Genomic DNA, 25,448 nt, shown 5'->3' with positions numbered 1-25,448 from the left:
ATTTGGATCCTCGAGCCTGCTTTGCCATTCAATAAGATCATGGCTGATCTGTTCGTGTTTCAAGTTCCATTTTCCTACTTAACCCTGGTAATCTTTGATTCCCTTGTCTAACAAGAATCTGTCTACCTCTGCCTTAAAAATATTCAGTGACACTGCTTCCACTGCTTTCTGAGACAGAGAGTTCCAAAGTTGCACAACCCTCAGAGAAAAATTTTCTCCTAATCTCTGTCCTATAAGGGCCGCACCTAATTTTAAAACAGTTCCCCCTAGTTCTGGCCTCATCTACAAGAGGAAACATCCTTTCCATGTTCACCGTGTCACGACCATTAAGGATCTTGCATGCTTCAATCAAGTCACCCCTCACTCGTCCAAACTCCAGTGGAAACAAGTCCAGCCTACCCTCATAAGACAACCCACTCATTCCAGGTATCAATCTAGTAAGCCTCTTCTGAACTGTCTCCAATGCATTGATATCCTTCCTTAAATAAGGAGCCTAAAATGACACACTGTATTCAAGATGCAGTCTCACCAATGTCCTGTATAACTGAAGCATAACATCTTTACTTTTATGTTCAATTCTTCTTGTAATAAAGGATAGCATTCCATTAGCCTTCTTAGTACATGCTGTACCTGCATACTAACTTGTTGTGACTCATGCACGAGAACACCTAGATTCCTCTGCACCTCGGAATTCTGCAATCGTTCTCCGTTTAAGCAGTACTCGGCTTTTATATTCTTCCTGCCAAAGTGAACAACTTTGCTTTTCTTATATTATACTCAATCTGCCAGATTTTTGCCCACTCACTCAATTATCTCTATCCATCTGCAAACTCCTCGTCATCTTCACAACTTACTTTCCTACCAATCTTTGCGTCGTCTGCAAATTTAGCTACCATGCCTTCGCTCTTTTCATCTAAGTCATTGATATAAATTGTAAAATGTTGAGGCCCCAGCACAGACCCCTTTAAGACCATAAGACATAGGAGCAGAAATTAGGCCATTTGGCCCATCGAGTCTGCTCTGCCATTCAATCATGGCTGATAGGTTTATCAGCCCCATTCTCCCACCTTCTCCCCGTAACCTTTGATCCCTTTACCAATCAAGAACCTATCTATCTCGGTTCTTAAATACACTCAATGACCTGGCCTCCACATCCTTCTGTGGCAATGAATTCCATAGATTCACCACTCTCTGGCTAAAGAAGTTTCTCCTCATCTCTGTTCTAAATAGTCTTCCCTTTACTCTGAGGCTGTGCCCTTGGGTCCTAGTCTCTCCTACTAATGGAAATATCTTCCCCACGTCCACTCTATCCAGGCCTTTTAGTATTCTGTAAGTTTCAATCAGATCCCCTCATCCTTCTAAACTCCATCGAGTATAGACCCAGAGTCAAGCATTCCTCATATGTTAAGCCTTTCATTCCTGGGATCATTCTCATGAATCTTCTCTGGGCCCACTCCAGGGCCAGCACATCCTTCCTGAGATACGGGGTCCAAAATTGCTCACAATGTTGTAAATGTGGTCTGACCGAAGCCTTATTGAGCCTCAGCAGCACATCCCTGCTTTTATATTCTAGTCCTCTCGAAATAAATGCCAACATTGCATTTGCCTTCCTAACTACCGACTCAACCTGCAAGTTAACCTTAAGAGAATCCTGGACTAGGACTCCCAAATCCCTTTGCACTCCAGATTTCTGAATTCTCTCCCCATTTAGAAAATAGTCTATGCCTCTATTCTTCCTACTAAAGTGCATAACCTCACACTTCCCCACGTTGTATCCCATCTGCCACTTCTTTGCCTATTCTCCTAACCTGTCTAAATCCTTCTGCAGACTCCCCACTTCCTCAATACCACCTGTCCCTCCACCTATCTTTGCTTCATCTGCAAACTTAGCCAGGATGCCCTCAGTTCCTTCATCTAGATCATTAATGTATAAAGTGAAAAGTTGTGGTCCCAACACTGACCTCTGTGGAACTCCACTAGTCACCGGCTGCCATCCTGAGAAGGACCCCCTTATCCCCACTCTCTGCCTCCTGCCAGACAGTCAATCTTCTATCCATGCTAGTACCTTGCCTCTAAGACCATGGGCTTATCTTACTGAGCAGCCTCTTGTGCGGCACCTAGTCAAAGGCCTTCTGGAAGTCCAAGTAGATAACATCCATTGGCTCTCCTTTGTCTAAGCTACTCATTACCTCCTCAAAGAATTCTAACAGATGTGTCAGGCATGACTTCCCCTTGATGAAACCATGCTGACTTTGCTCTATTTTACTATGCAATTCCAAGTATTCTGAAATCTCATCCTTAATAATGGACTTTAAACTCTTACCAACGACCGAGGTCAGGCTAATCGGCCTGTAATTTCTCATCTTTTGCCTCATTCCCTTCTTAAACAGGGGGTTACATTAGCGATTTTCCAGTCCTCTGGGACCCTCCCTGACTCGAGTGATTCCTGAAAGATCACCACTAACGCCTCCACTATCTCCTTCAGAACTCTGGGGTGTAATCCATCTAGTCCAGGTGATTTATCCACCCTCAGACCTTTCAGTTTTCCTCGCACCTTCTCCTTGGTAATGGCCACCATACTCACCTCCGTCCCCCGACTCTCTTGAACTTTGGGGATGTTGCTCGTGTCTTCCACCGTGAAGACTGACGCAAAGTACCTATTCAGTTCCTCTGCCACTTTCTTGTTCCCTACTGCTACATCTCTAGTGTCATTTTCCAGCGGCCCAATGTCCACTTTTGCCTCTCTTACCCTTTATATATCTAAAAAACTCTTGCAATCTTCTTTTATATTACTGGCTAGTTTACCCTCATATTTAATCTTCTCCCTCCTTATTTCTTTTTTAGTTGTCCTCTGTTGGTCTTTGTAGGCTTCCCAATCCCCAGGTTTCCCACTGCTCTTCGCCGCATTGTATGCTTTCTGTTTAGCTTTTATGCTGTCCCTGACTTTCCTTGCCAGCCATGGTTGCCTCGTCCTCCCTTTAGTCTGCTTCTTCTTCCTAGGGATGAATTTTTGCTGTGTCTCCCAAATTACTCCCAGAAACTCCTGCCATTGCTGTTCCACTGTCTTTCCTGCTAGGCTCATCTCCCAGTCAATTCTGGCCAGCTCCTCTCTCATGCCTCTGTAGTTGCCTTTATTCAACTGTAATACCGTTACATCTGATTCCAGCTTTTTCCTCTCAAGTTGCAGGGTAAATTTTATCATATTATGGTCACTTTCTCCTAACAATTCCTTCACCTTAAGCTCCCTTATCAAATCTGCCTCATTACACATCACTAAATCTAGAATTGCCTGTTCCCTAGTGGGCTCCACCACAAGCTGCTCCAAAAAGCCATCTCATAAACATTCCACAAATTCCTTTTCTTGGGATCCACTACCAACCTGATTTTCCCAGTCTACCTGCATATTGAAATCACTTGTATTTCCCCCAACTTAGTCTACTGCATTCGCTGCTCTCAATGCGGTCTCCTCTACCTTGGAGAGACCAAACGTAAACTGGGCAACCGCTTTGCAGAACACCTACGGTCTGTCCGCAAGAAAGACCCAAACCTCCACGTCGCTTGCTATTTTAACACTCCACCCTGCTCTCTTGCCCACATGTCTGTCCTTGGCTTGCTGCATTGTTCCAGTGAAGCCCAACGCAAACAGGAGGAACAGCACCTCATCTTCCAACTAGGCACGTTACAGCCTACCGGACTGAATATTGAATTCAACAACTTTAGGTCCTGAACTCCCTCCTCCATCCCCACCCCCTTTCCATTTCTTCCCCCTTCCTTTTGTTTTTTCCAATAATTTATATAAATTTTTCTTTTCCCACCTATTTCCATTATTTTTAAATCTTGTATGCCGGGCTAGTCTTTCCACCCCATCCCCACTAGAGCTGTACCTTGAGTGCCTTGCCATCCATTCTTAACTAGCACATTCGTTTAGATAATATCACCACCTTCAACACTTCTTTGTTCCATTGTCTGTGACATCTTTTGATATCTGCTCCTATCACTGCTTGCTTGTCCCTACAACCACACCACCCCCCCCCCACTTCTCTTCCCCCCCCCCCCACTTAAACCAGCATATATTTCACCCCTCTTCTAACATTCAATCAGTTCTGTCGAAGGGTCATGAGGACGCGAAACGTCAACTCTTTTCTTCTCCGGCGATGCTGCCAGACCTGCTGAGTTTTTCCAGGTAATTCTGTTTTTGTTTTGAAATCCCCCATGATCATTGTAACCTTGCCTTTCTTCCACGCCTTTTCTAATTCCTGGTGCATCTTGTGCCCCACATCCTGACTACTGTTTGGAGGCCTGTACATAACTCCCATTATGGTTTGTTTACCTTTGCAGTTCCTCAACTCTACCCACACAGATTCTACATCATCTGACCCTACGTCATTTCTTGCTATCGATTTAATTTCATTTCTTACTAACAAAGCAACCCCACCCCCTCTACCAACCTGCCTATCTTTTCGATAGGATGTATACCCTTGGATATTTAGCTCCCAGTCCTGACCCCCTTGCAGCCATGTCTCCGTGATGCCCACCACATCATACCTACCAATTTCAATATGTGTCACAAGCTCTTTTACCTTATTTCGTATACTGCGTGCATTCAGATACAACACCTTCAGTCCTGTATTTCCCGTCCCCTTTCTCATTGTCATCCCTTTATCTGATGTGCTTGAAGTTAGATTCCTAGCCCTTTCCAAACACTCTGGCCTATTTTGTGCTCTGGAGACTTTAATAGCCTCTCCTGGGCTCTCCTTTCTTTTCAGTTTTTTCATAATTTTCCATGAAGTTGAATCCACCCCCTCACATGCTAACCTGCTGCTTTGTTTCCCATTAGTCATACTTCTTGGAGTTTTACCCTTCCCTCCCCCCCCCACCCACTTTCTAGTTCAAAGTCCTGTTGACCACCCTATTTACCCTTTTCACTAGAACATTGGTCCCAGATCGGTTCAGGTGGAGACCGTCCCAACGGTACAGATCCCTCCTGTTTGGGACTCCACTTGTTATATCCTGCTAATCAGACAAAGACTAATTGATGCATACCCTATTTTCTGCCAGCCGGCCAATCTTCTGTCCAGGCTAATGTTACTCCCTACAGTATGAGCTTTTATATTCCACAATAACCTTTGATCTGGCACCTTATCAAATGTTTTTTGGGAATCCAAATACAGTGCATCTACAGGCTCCCCTCTATCCACTGCACATGTTACCCCTTCAAAGAACTCTAATAAATTGGTGAAACATGATTTTCCTTTCATAAACTATGCTGACTCTTCCCAATTACTTTGAGCTTTAAGTGCCCAGCTAAGTGCCTAGTCCTTAATGATCAACTCTAAAACCTTCCCCATGACAGACATCAAGCCAACTGGCCTAGAGTTTCCTGTTTTCTACCTCCATTCCTTCTTGAACAGTGGGGTTATATTGCTACTTTGGAGTCTGATGGAACCTTTCCAGAATCTAGGGAATTTTGGAAAATTAGCACTAAAGCATTTACTACCTCATTAGGCACCTTTTTTAAGGCTCTAGGATTAAGTCCATCTGGATCCGGAGGCTTGTCAGCCTGCAGCTCCATCAGTTTGCTCGGTACTGCTTCCCTAGTGATTGTAATTTCACTAAGTTCGTCTCTCCCCTTCACCTCCTGATTACAGCTATTACTGAATGCTTTTAGTAGCCTCTTTCGTGAAGACAGAAACAAAATATTTGCTTATTTTATCTGCCATTTCCTTATTATCTATTATTAACTCCCTATTCTTACTCTCTAGAGGACCAACACTCACTTTACCTGCTCTTCATGTTTAAAAACCTGAAGAAACTCTTTCTATCTGTTTTTATTTTTCTAGCTAGCTTTCTCTCATACTCTAATTTCTTTCTCCTGATTAACCTTTTAGTCATTCTCTGTTGCTCCTTATATTCTGACCAATCATCAGACCTGCTACTCACCTTTGCGCAGTTATATGTTTTTTCCTTAAGTTAGACACTTTCCCTAACTTCTTTAGTTAACCACAAATGGCGGGTCCTCCCTTTAGAAGTTTTATTTGTAGTAAGATTCGGACTATTCTGAAATATCCCCTCAAATGTCTGCCACTGCTTCTCTATAATCCAGAGATTATAACCTTTGAGGTTCTTCTTTTCAATTTAGTGTCTAGCTCTTCATACTCTCTATGCAGAATCTCTTCCCTGGTTCTACCAATGTCATTGATACCTACATGGACCATGACAACCTGATCCTCCCCCTCCACCAGCAAGTTCTTCTCCAGCCCTGAGCAGGTGTCCTGAACCCTGGCACCAAGCAGGCAACACAGCCATCTGGACTTTCACCCTTTGCTACAGAGAACAGTGTCAATCTCTCTCACTATACTGTCCCCCACTACCACTACCTTCCTTTTTGCTCCCCCCACTTGAATGGCTTCCTGTACCATGATGTCATGGCCAGTTTGCTCATCCACTCTGCAGCCCCTGCTCGCATCCTGAAAGAACTTCAAACCTATTGGACAATTGCAATGGCTCAGTCTCCTGCACTCCTGCCCTCTGGGTCCCCTTACCAGCCTCACTCGCAGTGTGACACCTTCCTGTCCCTGACCACTGACCAAATCAGAGGACCCTATCCTAAGTGGTGTGACCACCTCCTGGTACAAAGCATCCAGGTAACTTAGCCCCTCCCCAATGTGTCACAGAGTCTTTAGCTCAGCCTACACCTCAATGACTCTGAGCCAACGTTCTTCAAGCTGCAAACACTGCAGACATGTTTGCCCTGGATCACAATATCATTGGTGATCCAGTAGCTCCTACATGCTGCAGCCTTGATACATCATCTGTCCTGTCATCCTTAATGTAATTAAATGATTATTTAATTATATTAATCACTTACTTATGTTTCTTTTTTATATTTTATTAACTTTACCCCCAATTTGTGTACTATTTTAAACCTTAGAGATAGAATAGAACTTACCCACTTAACCAGATACTCACCAAGCAGCTAGCTTCTTTCCCTGTAGTAGAGCAAGAACCAATTCCTATGGGGCAAAAAGATAGAAAAAAGAAACGAACACATCCTTCCCCGAACTCCCCCTCTCACCAAACTCCAAATCTTCACTCGGATGGCTCAGCTGTGCTTTGTTTGCCTTGACTGCACTAAAGAGCCCTTAATTTATAGTAAACTGAATTAGGGCTACAGTAACCAGATTCAACCAGTTAGCCAGTTAACTCCTCAGCTCCTATAGCTGAGAGTGAGTTTACCTTGTCCAAACTGCAAGAAAGAAAGAGCTTAGCCTGCTTACAAAGTACTTTCCAGTTATTGCTAATTACAGACTAGATTAGATTTTAAGAGGAAAATTTAAGAACAAAACTAACGCTTAAAGCTCCCCCTCTTACCAAACTCCAAGTCTTCACTCAGCTCAATTGAAGGTGTTGTTAATGTTGAAAGGCACCAACTGTCAGGCCCAGAACACCACAGATGTAGGTGTGATCTTGTCCATCAGGTGTGCGAAGAGAGCAGTTCCATGGCGCTGCTTCCTCCTTCCAGGTTGCCATCTCCATTCCCTGAACCCTTGCTGTTCCAGGTCTCCTTATCAGTCTGATTTTTTTTAAACCCGTCCCAGCTTCTTTCTGTTTCTCCATGCTTTCTGTTGATTGTGATGTCACTATGATGTCACTCGATTTCTCCTGTTTGATCTGGTCTCCAGTCAGGTCCGATGCTGTTGTCTCCAGCCAGGTTCTTCACCCATTCTCTTTCTCTCTTTTCCTTCCTGCACTACTGCTGAAATTTCTCACTACAGACCTAAAACAAAAGTCCCTAGTGGATCCTAACAAGACTTCCAATGTAATGATGATCAGTGCTAGTTATGTCATTGACTACAAGGAATGCGTCTTATTTATGATTGTTATGAGCTGTATTTGACAGTGGAGCACAACAGTGTCAGACTACTTGGTGTTTTCCTCTTGGTGTTGCATGTTACTTACTTTCAGCTTTGCCTCTACTGTATCAAGCTTTCTTTTCTCCAGTTGAAATGCTCCTTTCATTGTCTCCAGCTGTTCTTTCAAGAACATCCATCGGTATTCTGATCTCTCCAGCTTGAAAAAAAGGAAGAACTTGCATTTATAAAGCATTTTCCATGAAATCTGAATGTCAGCAAGTGATTTACAACCAATGAAATACTTCATAAAGCACAGTTACTGTTGTAATGTAGGAAACATGGCAGACAATTTACACACATCAAGTTTTAAGTGAATATTATCAAATAAAATTTGACACTAAGCCAAAAAAAGAGATATTCAGGCAGCTGACCAAAGTCTTAATCTAAGAGTTAGTTTTTAAGGAATATCTTAAAAGAGAAAAGCATCAGAGAGGTTTAGGAAAGGAACTCCAGAAATTAAGGCCCGAAGGTAACGTGCAAGGATTCAGTGTCAGAGGAGAGACAATAGCTCAGATTTTCACTCCTGAGACAGGTGTTCAGAGTTGGGAGGTCACATAGTTCATTGCACCTGCCTCATGAAAAAGTGCCCTGAATAACAGGGTCTTTGTTCTGTGGGGGGAGGGGGCACAAGGCCACGGGGGAGGGTTTGGGGGGAGGGGGGGTGCAGGTACATGACGGAGTCAGGCCCACTGTCCCCGGGAACAGTTCTGAGGTAGCCACAGGGACTGTTCAATGTTGAGGCAGGCTGTTTAAAAGGCCTGCCTCGGTGCTTTGAGACTTCGCCCAGTTGTGTGGTTAAAAATTAGGCCCTCTAAACCTCTCATTCCTACACCCCCTCATTCCCCCATACACTCCCTATACTGCTTCCATGCCAATGCATCTGAATGCATGCCCCTCACCACTCCCCATGGCCCCTCATACCCTCCATACCAATATATTCCTCCATTCATCCCCCTGGGCCCTATAGTCCTTATATCAACTTAGTGCCAACTCCTGATCTCCTCACTCATCATAATGGCCCCTTATAGCCCGTATGTCAACTTAATGCCAGCTCATGCCAATACATGACACCCCACTCACCCCCATAGCCCTTATACTCTCCACACCAACACACCATTCACCCTTGACAGACCTCAGGAGCCATGCTGAGATGAAATAAAGTTCTAAGTATCTATTACAGGCTTCATTACATATATTAAAAGAACACTCATTGATTAAAACCCATTCAATACATTTACATTCCCTCATGTACATAATCCCATTTAAAACAAACATTTGTATTCATAAGCCCACATCAAAGACAGCTAATCCCTTTCTAACCTCTTGGAGTTGTCATTCAAACTGTGAACTTACAGCCCCCGACTGTGATAATGATTGGTTATGGAAGCAGTCAAGGAGTATTAATACTATAATAATAGTCCTCAGGCTTATGTGACAAACAGCTATTGAAACTGAAAATGCTATGGGCAGAATCTTCTGCTTGTCGGACGGGCTGGTCGGGAACAGGCGTGGGTAGGCGTGGAGCCAATTGCCACCCGCGATCAGCTGCGTGCTGTCATTTTATGTTATTTTAAGGCCCGCCCAGTGTGACGCGTGTCTGGTAGCACTCAGCGTTACCTGTGTGGGCGAGTGGGGGAGGAAGAATCGGGGCCTGCGCTCTTTTGCGGGCAGAAATCTCCCTGGGCATAGAGCTGCCTCAGGGAGATTAAGTTCAGTTTTAAAGTTTGAACAAAAAACAAAGTTGTTTAGACATATCCCCTCATGTGACAATGTCACATGAGCTGGGATATGTTTATGAATTGTCAAATTTTTATTTATTTATTTAATAAAACCTTCATGAAACCTCATCCGCCCATGGATGAGGTTTCATGGAAAACGCGAAGGCCACTTGGGCTCAATCCTGTCAATTGCCTATTTTGGTTCATTATTGGCCTTAGCAAGCCTTTGACAGTTCGGCGTGCTCTGAACAGAAGATTGAAATGACGCACGGTGATGTCAGGACACATGCCTGACGTCACTGCACGTCATTTTATGCGTCAGTGTGCAGGGCTCGTCCTGCTTGCCGAAGAGAACATTCTGCCCATTTCTTTTCAACTCAGACACAACAGGCTACTTTTTATTTTGAAAATTTAAATGTCAGGGGATTTAATTAACTTGACAGTTCCACGGGACATTCATGTCTCCTCTTAAAAATCCTAAGTCACACATTGTGGGAAATGGACCTCGATCCAGTGAAAATGTGATTTGTATAAACTCAGTTCAAATGGTCCTGCTGGGTTCAGGATCCTGTCATGCAAGAATCACATCCTGACCCCTTTCCCCTAATGGCGAAAATTGGATTTGTCAGAAATGGGGACAGGACTTATGGATCCAGGGTCCCAGTCCCATTTTGGATGAGGCACAGAATATTAACGACTCCATTAAATCTAGGCCAATATTTTAGAGGGCTGTAGGGCTGAAGGAGATTACAAGATATGGAGGGGTAAGGCCATGGAAGAATTTGAAAACAGGGATGAAAATTTTAAAATTGAGATGTTGCTGAACCAGGAAGAATAAAAAGACTAACATTTATACTGCTGCATAGACCAACAATAATAGCTTGCATTTATATAATGGCTTTACCATAATAAAACAACTTAAAGCACTTCACAAGAGTCTACTCAGACAAATATTAATACCTGGCCAAAGAAGAAAACTTTAGGACAGGTGAGAAAAAACTTGGTCAATGAGGTAGCTTCTAAACAAGGAGAGAGAAAGGTGATGAGATTTAGGGAGGGACTTCCAAACCTGAGGGCCTAGTCAGCTGAAGGTAGGAGGAGGTCAGATTCAATGTCCAATTAATGCAGAGTCAGCAGATGTAACACCAGTGGACACACAATTAAGCCTCCTGGTCCTGGAATCAGGTGGGTGTTGAAGAATAATCAACGTTGCTGCGTCTGATTGCTGCAGTACCTCTCTTCTCTGGAAGGGAGTGCTTGGGCAATGGATGAGGCTATGATTAGACTTGGCTGAGGTGGGCCCACAATCAAGTAACTGGTAGATGCTTATGAAGTATGACACTTGGGTGAGTTACTGGGACCAAACCCCAGAATTTGCAAGTATGCTCAGCATACCAATTGCAAAATTATTGTGCAATTTGTATCAGCCTTTAGCTTGTAATAGAGTAGCAGAGTTTATTAATACATGAGGTTTGGATGAAGACAAAGTGCTGGTGCTGTATCCAGCAACTTCATATGGTTGTGCACAAATTAAGCCATTGTACACATAATATTTTAATACAGAGGAGGCAATTTGGCCTTTTCCATTCATAATCTTTTTCCTCATATGCTCACTCATTTCTCTATCATGTGTTGTAATTGGTTCAGCATTAATTTGTGGTAAAAAATTCCATATTCTAAAACCCACTGGGTCAACAACAAGAACAAAATCCCTTCTAACTTTGTGCCTTCAATTAATGGCAAGTTGGGTACATATACTCAGGGCCAGTACGTGAAACATAATAGGGTGTGATAATGAAATCCAGGAAATCATTTCTAATATTGATGGAGAGCACAGTTCCATGTCACCAGCCTATACTCAAGAAATTACCTCTGGAAGTAATTCATAATAATGGAGAGACCACAAAGGTGTAAAATAGAAAATGACAATGCTTAAAAAAAGTCAGTTTCTAAAGGGCATGTTGAAACCAACAGGACATGGGAACCAGATGTACCAAGTGCACCACGTGATACCGATTCTTTCCCAATCTAAAGCTGCTCACTGACCAGCTGTTTGAGAGAGTCAGCTGATTGAAGAACCCGTTTATTCTCCTGCAGGAGGAGGGATTCTCTTGCTCGAAGTCTGTTGAAAAGAAGAAAGTATCAGTGATTAGAGAGATAGTATACAATATAGTTTATAATTCAAAACTGGTTTGGTGCGGGTAATTTGGCAGTGCAGTGCACTAACTATGTCATGGCCTATTTAGGATAAAACTTATTGACTGGAATCATCTGAATAGAAAGTTGAACTCTGAGTCATAATGTCAATAAGACATGAATTAATCATGGAGGTAGTTTCATAACCAAAGATGAACTTCAGGTCATCCATAGTCCAAAATACTTGTGGCTTTTCACTTCTGTTCGTTAGGCAGCACATATAATAAAATTGGAATGATACAGAGAAGATTAGCATAGCCCCTGCGCAAGGACGACAGGCAAATTCGTGAAGCGCTAAAAAAAGGGGATCCAAGAGGAAATAAGGGTAAAGTAGCTTTGATACTAGACTAAAAACGGTAGAGTCAAGAGGCCAAATCCCACCACTTAAAGGGAGAGATGTCTGACAGTTAGTTTAAAAGTTAGAAGTTAATAATACATACTCTTGAGACTGTATGGATATTGTAGATCATGTCAGTGGAGATTACATGGATTTTGAATGTTAGTCGAACCTTGGGAGCAAATTACTGGCTCCTAATCAGATTTTTTATGCAATGTGCAGTGTGAACTGTACAGAATTTACAGATTAATATATTGCATCCCAAAAAATGTCCCAATTGGGACATGTATCTTGCACACATGTAAATCACTTTCAAGTGTTTGAGAACAATATAGCAAAGCCACAGGCATTCCTGAATGTTGTCCAGGCCTGGCTGCATCACTGAACGTCACACTTCTGACCTTATGGTGAAGTAAAGTAATTGATGAAGCAGCTGATGTGGGACTTATAACACTATCCCGAGGAACACATGCAGAAATGTCCTAGGACTGAGATGTTCAGCCTCCAACAACCACAAACATCTTCCTTTGTGCTAGGTATGACTCCAGCCAGTGCAGTGATTTCTTCTAGGTTCCCATTGACTTCAATTTTAATGAGGCTCCTTGGTGTCACACTTGGTCAAATGCTGCCTTGATGTCAGGGTCAGACACACTCACCTCACTCTGAAATTCAGCTCTTTGGAAGCAGTTCAGAGAAGGTTCACTAGGTTGATTCCTGGGGTGAAAGGAATGTCTTACGAGGAAAGATTCAACAAGTTGGCCCGTGTTTATTGGAGTTTAGAATAATGCAGTGTGATCTTATTGAAATATATAAGATTCTGAGGTGGCTTGATGCTGAGAGGATGCTCCCTTTCCTGGGGGAATTGTTTAAAAATAAGGGCTCTCCCATTTACGATGGAAATGAGGAGAAATTTCTGTTTCTCAGAAGGTCGTTGGTCTTTGGAATTCTCTTCCACAGAAAGCAGTGGAGGCAGGGACATTGAATATACTCAAGGCCGAGTTGGACAGATTTTTGATCTAAAAGGGGGTCAAGGATTATGGGAGCAGGCAGGAAAAGTGGAGTTAAGGCAACAATCAGATCAGCCATGATTTTATTGAATGGCGGAGCAAGTTTGAGGGCTGAATAGCCTAGTCCTCCTCCTATTTCTTATAATCTCATGATTTTATCCACGTTTGAACCAAGGCTGTAATGAGGTTCGGAGTCAGGTGATCCTGGCAGAACCAAAAATCAACATCAGTGAGCAGGTCATTGCTGAGTAAGTGCTGCTTGGTAGCACTGTCAGTGACACCTTTTATAACTTTGCTGATGATTGAGAGGAAATTGACAGGGCAGCAATTGGCCAGTTTGGGTAGGGTTATGTGGACAGGATGCACCTGGGAACATTTCCTCATTGTTGGGTAGATGCCTGTACTGAAACAGGTTGGTTAAGGATGCAGCCAGGTCTAGACTGCAAGGCTTTAGTAAAACAGTCAGCTGTATCCAGTGCCTTCACCCGTTTCTTGATATCATGTGGAGTGAATCCAGTTTGCTGAAGACTGGCACCTATGATGCTGGGAACCTTGTAGGAGGCTGAGGTTGATCATCCAGTTGGCACTCTGGTTGCAAAAACAACAGCCTTGTCTTTTGAACTGAGATTCTAAGCTCTCCCATCATTGAGAATGGGAATGTTTATAGAGTTTCATCCTCTGGTTAGTTGTTTAGTTGTCTACCACAATTCATGACTGGATGTGGCTGGACTGCAGAGCTTTGATCTGATCTGTTAGTTGTGGGATAGCTTAGCTCTGCAATCACATGCTGCTTGCATTGTTTAACTTCACTAGGTTGACACCTAATTTTTAGGTATGTCTGATAGGTCTCCGCAATCTTATTGAACCAGGATGATCCCCTGGCTTGGTGGTAATAGTAGGAGGTTGTGTCCAGCCATGAGATTAGAGATTGTGGTTGAATACAATTCTGCAGCTGATAATGGCTTATAGTGTCTCAAGGATTCCAAATTTTGACCTGCTAAAAGACTGTTCTAAATCTATCCCAGTTAGGATGGTGGTACTAATGATGGAGAATATCCTATGTGTGAAGACAGGACTTCATCTCCAAGTCATTCATGGTGATCGACATTGAAGTTCCACAAGTCTGACAAACTTGACTAAGTTCTTTAACTAACAAAGACGGCTAATGCAGAAGATAATGCTAACAAAATTGAAGCCCATGGACTATAGAGGCAGTAACTGTATGGGTATGAAACTGCCTTGAAACACAAGCAAAAGAAGTAGCACTTACTTTTCGATCTCAGCCCACATCACACCCTTCTCATTCCTGAGGGCTGACAGCTCCACAGTGGCAGCTATGAACTCTGATTGCAGGTTTGTCAGCTCTGTAAGAGCATTTTCCAAAGAACAGGCCTCTTCCATTGACTGGGTGCACTCTTTTCCCCTACTCCGCAAGACCAGAATTTGGGCAGTGCTCACTTCACCAAATGCCTGCTCCAGCTCTTCGATAGAGCAATCCAGCATACTTATTCCATTGATCTCAATTAACCTGGAAACAAAGCAGTGCAATTACGATTCTCATATGTTAAAAGACATTCAGACATAGCTAACCAGCCAACAAAATCAATATAGTATTAAAATTACTGTGCATGCAAACACTTTTTATTCAATGTCTCCTTTTTAGGTTGTTTGGTCAACATACAACTTTGAAACTATAAGTGCAAATATTCAGAATTGAAAGCAAGGAAGTTGTGCTAAACATTATAAAATATTTGTTATGCGCAAGCTGGAGTGGTACATCCAATTCCAGCTCCAGATTTAGAAAAGACCTTGGAAGGGATACAGAGGTTTTCTGGAATGGTACCAGGGATGAAGAGTTTCAGTAATGTGGAAAGATTATAGAAGCTGGGATAGTTCTTCTGACAGAAGAGAAGGTGAAGGGGAGATTTCATCAAGATGCTGAGAGGTTTTGATAGATAGGGTGAAACTGTTGCCAGTAACCAGATGACACAGATTTAAAATAGTTGACAAAAAAAATCCAGAAGAGAAGAGAATTTTGTTTACTTAGAGCAGAATTTTCCAAGCCTGCTGGTGGCGGCCGTGATAGGTGGCGTGCATGGAAAATATGGTGCGACTTGCTTCATGACAGCGTGAAGGCAGGTCGCAATCGTCTGCTCAGCCCACCAACAGCATTTCCCGCCATCAGTCAGTGGGGAGCTAATTGTAATACATCAGCATATAATTAAAAGGCCATCCCACCAGGCTCTTGGAACCCCGCCGTATCGTCTGTCCACGTCAGCGGGAAAACACACTGACGTGTTTCACAACAGCACGCAGGTGGCGTGCACTTGGCAACTTTGGGGGAACCGAGGTGAGTGAGCAGCAGCGTTCTCCACAGCTTACCTGTTGTTACAGGCCTCAGGGGTGCTGAAGGGCAGGGGCAACTGATGCCTGGCCCCAGAGATGAATGCTGAAGGGGGGGTGGTAGTGGAGTGTCGGGGGATAAGTGCTGGTGACCAATGTCAGCGTTGTCAGTGGGGGGGGGGGGGGGCGGTGGGGCCTCAACTGCTGCATCCTGCGCACAGGGAATCGAGATGGGGTTCAGAGTAAGCAAGGAAAGTGGCCATGCATTAGGGACACCTGTATAAACTGACCATGTATCTGCAACTGAGACAGATCAGGCTCAGCCACAGTGATATAATTGAGGACAGGCTCCTAGCCCGCCCAATGCAAGTGTTAGGGGGGAATAAAGGGGTACAATAAGAACTTATTGAAAGGGAATGAATTACTTAAAATCTCCAGGCACATTGGCAATTAAAGGTTACCAGATGAACCTTGCACAGCCTTAGGGCCTGCAAACAACAGAAAGGCCTTGGGAGCTGGACTGTAGTCAGAGGATGGCAATAACAACTAAGATTAAGTGTGCTCTTCAATAGATAGGGGAAGAACAGATGGTCCTAGTTTAGGTAGGAGGGAAGGTCTCTGCCTGGGTGAAAATAAATAGGGACATACAGTGCATATACTTGTTACCAGAGATGTCTGTTTAATGTAAACCTATATGTTGACGAGATCGGAATCTGGAAACTGTTCTTGTACGTGACCAATAATGTATAAATATGTCGAACACTTGTATTTTAGTAGAATGCTATCTCAAGCTGCATTGAGATGGTTCTCCCTTGCAATTGGTCGAATAAACGATCGTAACCTGTACCTGAGCCTCCTGTGGTCTGTTTGTCAAAGTGACCACAACACAAGCAACGCAGAGGCACCAAAGAGCTACCAAGCGGACCATAACTTACGCCCAACCCCCCGGCACAGACTTTGAGTCTGCCACCACTTTAATTAGACCACGGAACAGTTGGACTGCACATGTTGTACAATCTCATCGCCAACACTGGCCATGTAGCAATCACTGCTGGAGGCGCTCACAGTCGCTTGCAACCTCAGCATCCCGGTTGGGACCAGTGTCCCCCATGTCGCAGGTTAACAGGGCAGCCATGCTGCGCACTCACCTCTGATCATTTGAGGTGTGACCAGCAGTCTCTGGGAAAGGTTAAGGGGTGGTCACACAGGGCCAGGAAAGGTGCTAAGTACAGCCATGTCTCTCTCTCTTTCATGCTGCAGGAGGACCATGTCAGGATTATGGATCCTGGTGACCTAGCTGTATGCCTGATGGCCTACAGAGACCATAGAAGACTGAGGAGAGAGCGACTGAAGCTCCTGGCTGTGCAAAGGCTGGAACAGCAACCTCATGAAGAAGGGGCAGTAGGTGCTCTCGCACAAGTTGCCCAGGAGCGACAACAGCCATGGCTGGTCGGTGCCTAGTGATACCCAGGGTCTATAGACACCATCATTCCTGCAGTTGACTGTGAAACAGTGTTGCCGGTGACTGCACATGTCTAGGGACCTGGTGGCTCACATCTGCCACTTACTGCAGGACTTGGCACCAACGGGACATAGAGGACATCCACTGCCAGTGGCTGTGAAAGTGACCGTGGCGCTCAATTTCTATGCCAGTGGCTCCTTTGAGGGTGCCACAGGTGACCTCTGTGGGATTTCACAATCCATCAAATCCACAAAAGAATCCATGAGGTCACGGATGTCATCTTCTCCATGGCACACAACTTTGTGCATTTCGCCAAGGACCGATACAGCCAGGATGCAAGAACCACTGGATTTGCCCTGATCTCAGGATTCCCACAGGTGCAGGGTGCAATTGACTGCACTCATGTGGCTCTCAGGTCTCCGTCACTACACTGGATGGACTTCATCAACCACAAGGGCTTCCACTCACTGAACATGCAGCTGGTGTGCAACACCAGAAATGCATCCTGCAGGTGTGCGCATGGTTTCCAGGGAGTGAGAATGGTGCCTATATCCTGAGTTGCTCGCAGATCCCTGCAGTCTTCCAGGGTCCACAGAGACTGCAGGGTTGGCTCCTTGGGAATAAGGGCTACCCAGAGAGGCCGCAGCAGCCTCAGACTGCAGCAAAGCAATGCTCTAATGAGGCTCATGCAGCAGCTCGCAGCCTGGTGGAGCAGACTATCAGGATGCTGAAGATGCTGTTCCAGTGCCTGGACTGGTGGAGCCCTGTAATACAGTCCGCAGAAGGTTTCATGCATCATTGTTGTCTGCTGCACTGTTTACAACCTGGAACTCCAATAGGGAGACGAGCTGGCTGAGGAGGAGATGGAGGAGCTGGAGATACCCTTGGATGAGGAGGACGCCGATGGGGATGAGGGTGAGGGGATCCTCGGTGGTGACTATGACAGGGATGAGGCTCTCGCACTGGCTAGACGAGGCAGGCACATTCGGGAGGCCCTCATAGCAATCAGATTTGTGGAGGATGATGACGACATGCAGTGAGGTGTCCCCATAGATCTTCACATTGCAGTTGTGAATGTTTGACTCCTGTCTGGCTTATGGCAGCGCCAATGCCCTCTGTGAGGATGCTCCTGTCATACAAATGCAGTGGAGGCCCTGATAGTCACTCGATCGCAGGAGGGTGATGACAACATGCATTGAGGACACTGCATAGACCTTCACATAGCATCCGACTCCTGTCTGGCTTGCGCTCCCTGATCAGGGCCATCTCAGAGATGCAGCCATGAAAGTTTAGACACATCTGATGCTGTGTCTGCCTTCAGCACCTCAGCCTTTCAGGAGCTGGTGCACAGCATCACTGGTCGCAGATGCTGGTGTGATGGGGGCCAGCCCCACCTTAAAGGTGGTGAGAGAATACATAGAGAATGAGAGAACTCTGTGGCGCCTGCCCGCTACAATCTGGCAGCAATGACCATCACTGCCAAGGTGCAGGCATCAGTAATGTTTCCAGGGAGTGTGAGGCTGGACCATCACTGTGGTCTGAAGGCTACACAGATCACAGGGAAGAGGCCCTGCAATGAAACATCTGCCTTTTATTTTGTGCAGAAAGCTTTCACATCTGATTGTGAACACTGCTCATCAGAACAAGGAGCCATAGGCAGGGAGACTTTTTCAGGAGTTTATTGACAATAGTGAACAGTATGTAGAAGTGATCAACATCCATTCCCAGGCTGTGCAACTACTTTTACCTAACTTTCCTAACCCTGCTGCTACATTTTGGCGCTCCCCGGACATCCACAGCAGAGATGTGGCAGCTTGCTGACTGTGACTGCTTTGGCGGGTGTCCACTGGAAGGCTGAGACTTGGTGGACCCCAGCCAGTTTTAAGGGTCCTGCTGTGTGGCAGTGGCACCCTCCTTGGCCTGTGAAGCTGGAGCTGCAGAGGTCACAGGAAGATAAGAATTTGATGGAATCCTATTCATGTGAGCATCGCTGACTAAGCCAGCATTTATTGCCCATCCCTAATTGCCCTTCAGAGGGCATTTAAGAGTCAACCATATTGCTTGGGTCTGGAGTCACATGTAGGCCAGACCAGGTAAGGACAGCAGATTTCCTTCCCTAAAGGACGTTAGTGAACCAGATGGATTTTTTTTAACCAACAATCAGCAATGGTTTCACAGTCATCATCAGATTTTTAATTCCAGATATTTACTGAATTCAAATTTCACCATCTGCCATGGTAGGATTTGAACCCGGGTCCCCGGAGCATTACTCTGGATCTCTGGAATAAGTTAGGTAAAAGTAGTTGCACAGCCTGGGAATGGATGTTGATCACTTCTACATACTGTTCAATATTGTCAGTATGCCCCCATCTGATGATGATGACCATGAAACCATTGCCGATTGTCATGAAAACCCATCTGGTTCACTAATGTCCTTTAGGGAAGGAAATCTGCTGTCCTTACCTAGTCTGGCCTGCAGGCCCAGGGCAATGTGGTTGACTTTTAAAACACCCTCTAAACAAGGGCAATTAGGGATGGCCAATAAATGTTGGCCTTGCCAGCGACACTCACATCCCATGAATGAATGAAACAAAAAAAAAATTGGACGAGGAAGAGCTCAAGCATTTTCCCTTTGACTGTCTTATGGTTTTAATCTTCAGAGTACCTTCTCCTAGGTGGGCTATAACCAAGATCAAATCAATGTTTCAGGGATAGATAGAGGTGTGGGGTTAGGCACAATGATACAGTATATCAGGGACAGAGAGGTGTAAAACTAGACATAAATAAGGTGCATCAGGGACACAAGTAGGTTTGGACATAGGGATGGAGCGCATCAACATTAGGGAGAGGTGTAGGGTTAGATTCAGAGATTTATAGAAGTGCAGATACAGATAAAGTGTATCGGGGTAGAGAGAGATAAGAACATAAGAAATAGGAGCAGGAGTAGACCATTTGCCCCTACGAGCCTGCTCTATCATTCAATAAGATCAGGGAATTTCAGACTGTGGCCTTATCTCCACTTTCCTGTCTGCCCTCCATAAACCTTTGTTGATCAAAATTCTGTCTAACTCAGCCTTGAATGTACTCAATGACCCAGTCCTCACTGTTCTCTGTGGAAGACAATTCCAAAGACTAACAATGATAGACTGTTTCAAGAGTAGAGTGGGTGTAGGGTTAGGCACAGGGATAGAGAGAGTTGTGAAGTTAGAAAGGCATAGGAATAGGCTATTTCAGGGATAGAGAGAGCTGTGGAGTTTAGACATGGTGGACTAGATGGCTAGAATGCATCAGGGCTAGTTGAAGGTGTAGGGATAGGCAGAAAATCCTACACAGGAATAGGGACTTACAAAATGTAGAGGGAGGTTCTCAGAGGAAATGCTATCACTGGGCCGACGGTCACTGAGTGAATCAGGGCTATATAAACAACCACACAAATGTAGAAACAGAGCGTGAATCAGCCGACTTTCACGCAAGATCTTCCTTAAGTATCTGGGTTATTATTGTACTTACAGATCCCCTGTTGTGAGTGTTGGTATCGCAGATGATGTCACCATCGGAACACCCGTTGAGTCAATGTTCACAGTGAAGCCCCACTCTCTGAAATCCATGTCAATATCTATCTGTAGCAATTGGCCTGATGGGGGAACAACTGATGATAGAGGCTTCTTTCCCTGTTGTAGCAAGCTCTGTTGATTAAAACTGAAATTAGAACCTGGTGCTTTTGTCTGCCCAAGAGTGAAAGCCGATCTTTGGGTGAGAAATCAATTGACCAACATCGGTAGTTCTCTGTTCTATAGAGCTTCTTGTTTTGAGATAGGCACCGCAAAGCATTTTACAGGGACAGGTGCTGACGGTGATCAGGAGGCAAAAAGAAGGTTTGGGTGGAAAAATTCATAGTTAGGTAGAACTTGGGTTTTTAAAGCACCTTTCCTGAATCTATTTGTTTAGAAAACAAAAAAAAAAGATCACATTACTGGGGGTATTCTATAGGTCTTTAAATAGCAGGGGATGGATAAAGAGAAGAGAAAATCTGCAGAGAAATCAAATGGGCAAGAACTATGGAGTGGTGATATTAGGGGAATTTAGTTACCCAAATATCGATTGGGATAATGTTAAAGTAAAGGATAAGGAGGGGGATGAATTTCTGAAATGTGTTCAGGAGAACTTCCTCAACAAGTATGTTCTCAGTACAACTAAAAAATAATAATTGCTGGATTTGGTGCTGGAAAATGAGGCAGGCCAAACGGATCAATTAAATGTGGGAGAACATTTGGGTAAGAGTGTTCATCATAAAGTTAGTAATGGAGAAGAGCAAGGAATAATCTACAGTAGAATTTCTAAATTGGAAGAGGGCTAACTTCAATGGGATGAAAGGGGATCTAGCCAGGGTAAAATGGAAGCAAAGATTAACAGGAAAAATTGTTATGGAACAATGGGTGAACTTTAAGGAGGTGTTGTTTCAGGGACAGGATAGGTACATTCCAACATGGGTAAAAGGTAAGGGAACCAAACCTAGGGCTCCTTGGATAATAAAGGAGATAGAGAATATGATGAAACAAAAATGGTGTATGAGCATGTCAGGTGAATTCTTCATGCGAGACCTAGGCCAAATACAATAAAAATTGAGAACATTGCTGAAGAAGAAAGTAAGACTGGCAAGGAGACAATATGACAATAGACTGGCAACTAACAAAGGGAACCCAAAGATCCTCTACAAGCATGTAAATAGTAAGGGGCCTATTAAGGACAAACATGGTGATATATGCTTAGAAACACAGGATAAGGCTAGAATAATTAATGAGTACTGTTACAATCCAGTTCAGGACAGTTAACATTCAAAGAGAAATCTGAACACCTTGGTTTAACTATTGGAACTATGCCGCAAGATTTTTTAACAAAACACAAACTTTATCATATGTATATATATATAAAAGAAGTAAATAAAACAAGCACCAATAACTTAGCAGGATGGTTTATAACTGTTCTGCATTTGGGTTTACTTCTTACTTCCCCCAAGAATTCTTTTATAAGACACATCAACCTTAAAGTTATTCTTTTCTGTAGGAACCACCCATAAGTATACCACTGTCCACTGGAGATTTCTCCTCAGCTCCAGCTATTTTCATTGGTAAAACTTTAATCTACCATCTCTTCACTGTGGACGCCTCAGATTCTTGTTCTGGTTACTTTTCTAAAACTTCCGAGCTAATCTGCTTGTAGCTTTCTTTGCCATAAGCCTGTGGGGACCATTGTAGATTCTCTCCCTATTTCAAACTAGGTAATCTTCCAGCTTCTGTTCCTTCACAAAATTCAAACTGAGATTGAACCTCACCTGCAATCTACACAGTCAATGACAATGTTAGTTCTTTACACTGTTTACAGTGCAGGACTATCTAGCTATCATTTACTTTGACTATCTTCTCTGCGTGCTGCAAACAATTCAAGGTCCTAACTGCAACTAGCTCTCTTAGCAAGCACCCTGAAATTGAAATCAGAGAACCTCTCTAAGCTCCACGCATATCCATGACAATGTAGCATGGTAGGCTGTCCTCAAATTGACCTTTAGATTAATTATCGCTCATTTACAATTTCTTATTGATCTGATGACGTAAATGGGCTTTACAACCTTTTAGGGTTTACTGAATGCTTTTAAACTAATCTAACTCTAGCGCCCAAAACAAAATATCTCTATGGACAGCCATCAAAGCAAGGATTGCAGATATCATATCTCCAGCTCCACAGCTAAGTAATCCCACCTGCTGTTTTCTAACTCTTCTATTCTGACTTGATTTTGACCTGCAATTTCTTGAAGTGTTTTGGCAATCTCTAAAGCCCAGCATTTTACTTACCTTACTTTTACAACTACAATCTTCCCAAAACTAAAAATTACCTCTAAGATATCAACATGAACCATAAATTAAATATTCACAACACTACTTCGTATTAGTTTTTACTGAAGAAAAGGGCGTTTACAAGATATTGGTAGAGGTGGAGGTAATGGATGAGTTAAAAATTGATGGGAAGGTGGTACTGGAAAGGTTTATGCTTATAGTGGATAAGTCATCTAGTTTGAATGGCTCGCATTCCAGGTTGCTAAAGAAGTAGGAGGAAATAGCTGAAGGGTTTGGCATATTATTCCACTCTTCCCTACATACAGAGGAGATGCAAAGGATTCAAGAGTGACAAGTGTGACATCCTTATCCAGAAAGTGTGTAACACCTGTTGTGGATAAGGTTTTAGAAACAATAATCGGGGGAAAAATCAACAGGCACATGGAGAGGTTTAAGTTAGTTAAGGAGAGTCAGTATGGATTAGTAAAAGGCAAATTGTGCTTGATTGATTTTTTTTTTGGTGAGGTAACAGAGAAGGGGTGAAGGGAAAGCACTGGATGTTGTCTACATGGATTTTAAGAAAGTATTTTGCAAAGTACTGCATGAAAGACTGGTTAACAAAATTGAACTTCATGGAATGGGAAGATTGATGTCAGCTTGGATTAAAAAATTCGTTTAAGGACAGAAAACAGTGAAGGTTGTTTTTCAGATTGGAGGATGGGAGACAATGATGTTCCCCATGGTTCAGTCCACTGGACTACTGCTGTTTTGCAATAGATAAAACTTGGATATTAGAATACAGGGTGGAATTGTCCCAGATTTGCACTAAGTGCAGTAGCGGGTGTGTAAAATGACGTTTTACACATCAGCCACGATGGTGTGTGTATTGTCTGCTTCCCGCTTCATTAATTATGCAGGCACAGGAAACACGCTGTCTCGCTGGTGAACGGTCTCTGAATTGCTCGCCACGCCAGTACCTCCCCATTTCCTTACTCTGGGTGCCATATCTAAACTGCAGCAGCTCAATGCTTGCAGCTCAGGACTGCTCCAGTAAAAACATGGCCCTGAAAGCCAAGAAGAATTCAGTGACCCATCACTGGAATGCCTTTTGGAGGCCTGCTGTGATGTCCTCCACCCCAGCTCTGGCCGCAGAAGGTCCAGCAATCTCACCGCTCTGGTTTGGAAAGTGGGGCAGTGGTGGTCAGTGGTTGGCCATCCAGTGCAGAAAGAGGATGAATAATCTCATCCATGCCACCAAGGTAAGGCAACCATCTTACCACGCTGAATTCACACACGCACAAGGCCATCACACATTCGCTGGCATCTCACTCACTGCCAGCTCAAGGGTGATCACCATTCATATCTCCATCTGGCCTCATCTCCTCTGACCTCCTCAGCCCTCAACATATTGAGGCCACTTTCACAGATCAACATGTGCCCCCACACACACCCTGAGATACCCCCCTTCCCCGTTACAGCCTTTGCCCTTGCCTGAGGTTATCCTCCCCCTTCCCCAAGCATGCCATAGCCCTGCAGCAGTTGAAAAGCCACTCCCATTTTATGGCTGGTCTGGTAGGTACAGACCTGCCCGTGAGCTTCCCGAAAAGTGATGTGCCGCCTGTGAAGCCTGGCCTGATGACCACCTGAAGCAAGGTTGGCAAACAAACCTCTAAGTCCTGAGCTAAGCGCAGCTCACCAGCTGCATGTTTTTTGTTATATTCATTCACAGGATGTGGGCTTCGCTGGCGGGGCCAGCTTTTATTCCCCATCCCTAGTTGCACTTGAGAAGGTGGTGATGAGCTGCCTTCTTGAACCGCTGCAGTCCATGTGGTGTAGGTACACCCACAGTGCTGTTAGGAAGGGAGTTCCAGGATTTTGACCCAGCGACAGTGAAGGAACGGCGATATATTTCCAAGTCAGGATGGTGAGTGACTAGGAGGGAAACTTCCAATTGGTGATGTTCCCATCTATCTGCTGCCCTTGTCCTTCTGGATGGTAGTGGTCATGGGTTTGGAAAGTGCTGTCGAAGGAACTTTGGTGAATTCCTGCAATGCATATTGTAGATGGTACACACTGCTGCTACTGTGTGTCAGTGGTGGAGGGAGTGAATGTTTGTGGATGTGGTGCCAATCAAGCAGGCTGCTTTGTCCTGAATGGTGTCAAACTTCTTGAGTGTTGTGGGAGCTTCACTCATCCAGGCAAGTGGGGAGTATTCCATCGCACTCCTGACTTGTGCCTTGTAGATGGTGGACAGGCTTTGGGGAATCAGGAGGTGAGTTATTCATTGCACGACTTCTAGTCTCTGACCTGCTCTTGTAGCCACAGTATTTATATGGCTAGTCCAGTTCAGTTTCTGGTCAATGGTAACCACCAGGATGTTGTTGGTGGGGAGTCAGTGATGGTAATGCCATTGAACATCAAAGGGCGATGGCTGGATTATCTCTTTTTGGAGATGATCATTGCCTGACACTTGTGTGGCGTGAATGTTGCTTGTCACTTGTCAGTCCAAGCCTGGATATTGCCCAGATCTTGCTGCATTTGGACTGCTTCAGTATCTGAGTCAAGCATTGCGCTGAACATTTTGCAATGATCAGCAAACATTCCCACTTCTGACTTTATGATGGAAGGAAGGTCATTGATG

At 44.2% G+C, this 25,448-nt stretch overlaps 1 protein-coding gene and 1 non-coding gene across 2 annotated transcripts in view; one reads left to right on the top strand and one right to left on the bottom strand.

Annotated features, from left to right (window-relative positions):
* Nucleotides 1-24,576, bottom strand: part of LOC121292381 (kinectin-like) — a 40,827-nt gene extending 16,251 nt beyond the window's left edge. Inside the window, exons 1-5 of the mRNA XM_041214230.1 lie at nucleotides 24,392-24,576; nucleotides 20,487-20,723; nucleotides 14,442-14,699; nucleotides 11,678-11,753; nucleotides 7,960-8,070 (exon numbers count right to left, since the gene is read on the bottom strand). Of these exons, the coding sequence (XP_041070164.1) occupies nucleotides 7,960-8,070; nucleotides 11,678-11,753; nucleotides 14,442-14,699; nucleotides 20,487-20,723; nucleotides 24,392-24,576 (867 nt within the window). The remainder of the gene's footprint in view (nucleotides 1-7,959; nucleotides 8,071-11,677; nucleotides 11,754-14,441; nucleotides 14,700-20,486; nucleotides 20,724-24,391) is intronic.
* LOC121292873 lies at nucleotides 12,030-12,133 on the top strand. Its single transcript, XR_005946364.1, has one exon. It is a non-coding gene; the product is annotated as a U6 spliceosomal RNA (small nuclear RNA).
* Nucleotides 24,577-25,448: the final 872 nt, after the last annotated feature.

This window comes from Carcharodon carcharias, chromosome 20 (assembly GCF_017639515.1).
Source record: "Carcharodon carcharias isolate sCarCar2 chromosome 20, sCarCar2.pri, whole genome shotgun sequence".
NCBI classification, from domain to species: Eukaryota; Metazoa; Chordata; class Chondrichthyes; order Lamniformes; family Lamnidae; genus Carcharodon; species Carcharodon carcharias.
Note: the sequence above shows the minus strand (reverse complement) of the source record. Positions and strands in the feature narration are given on the sequence as shown.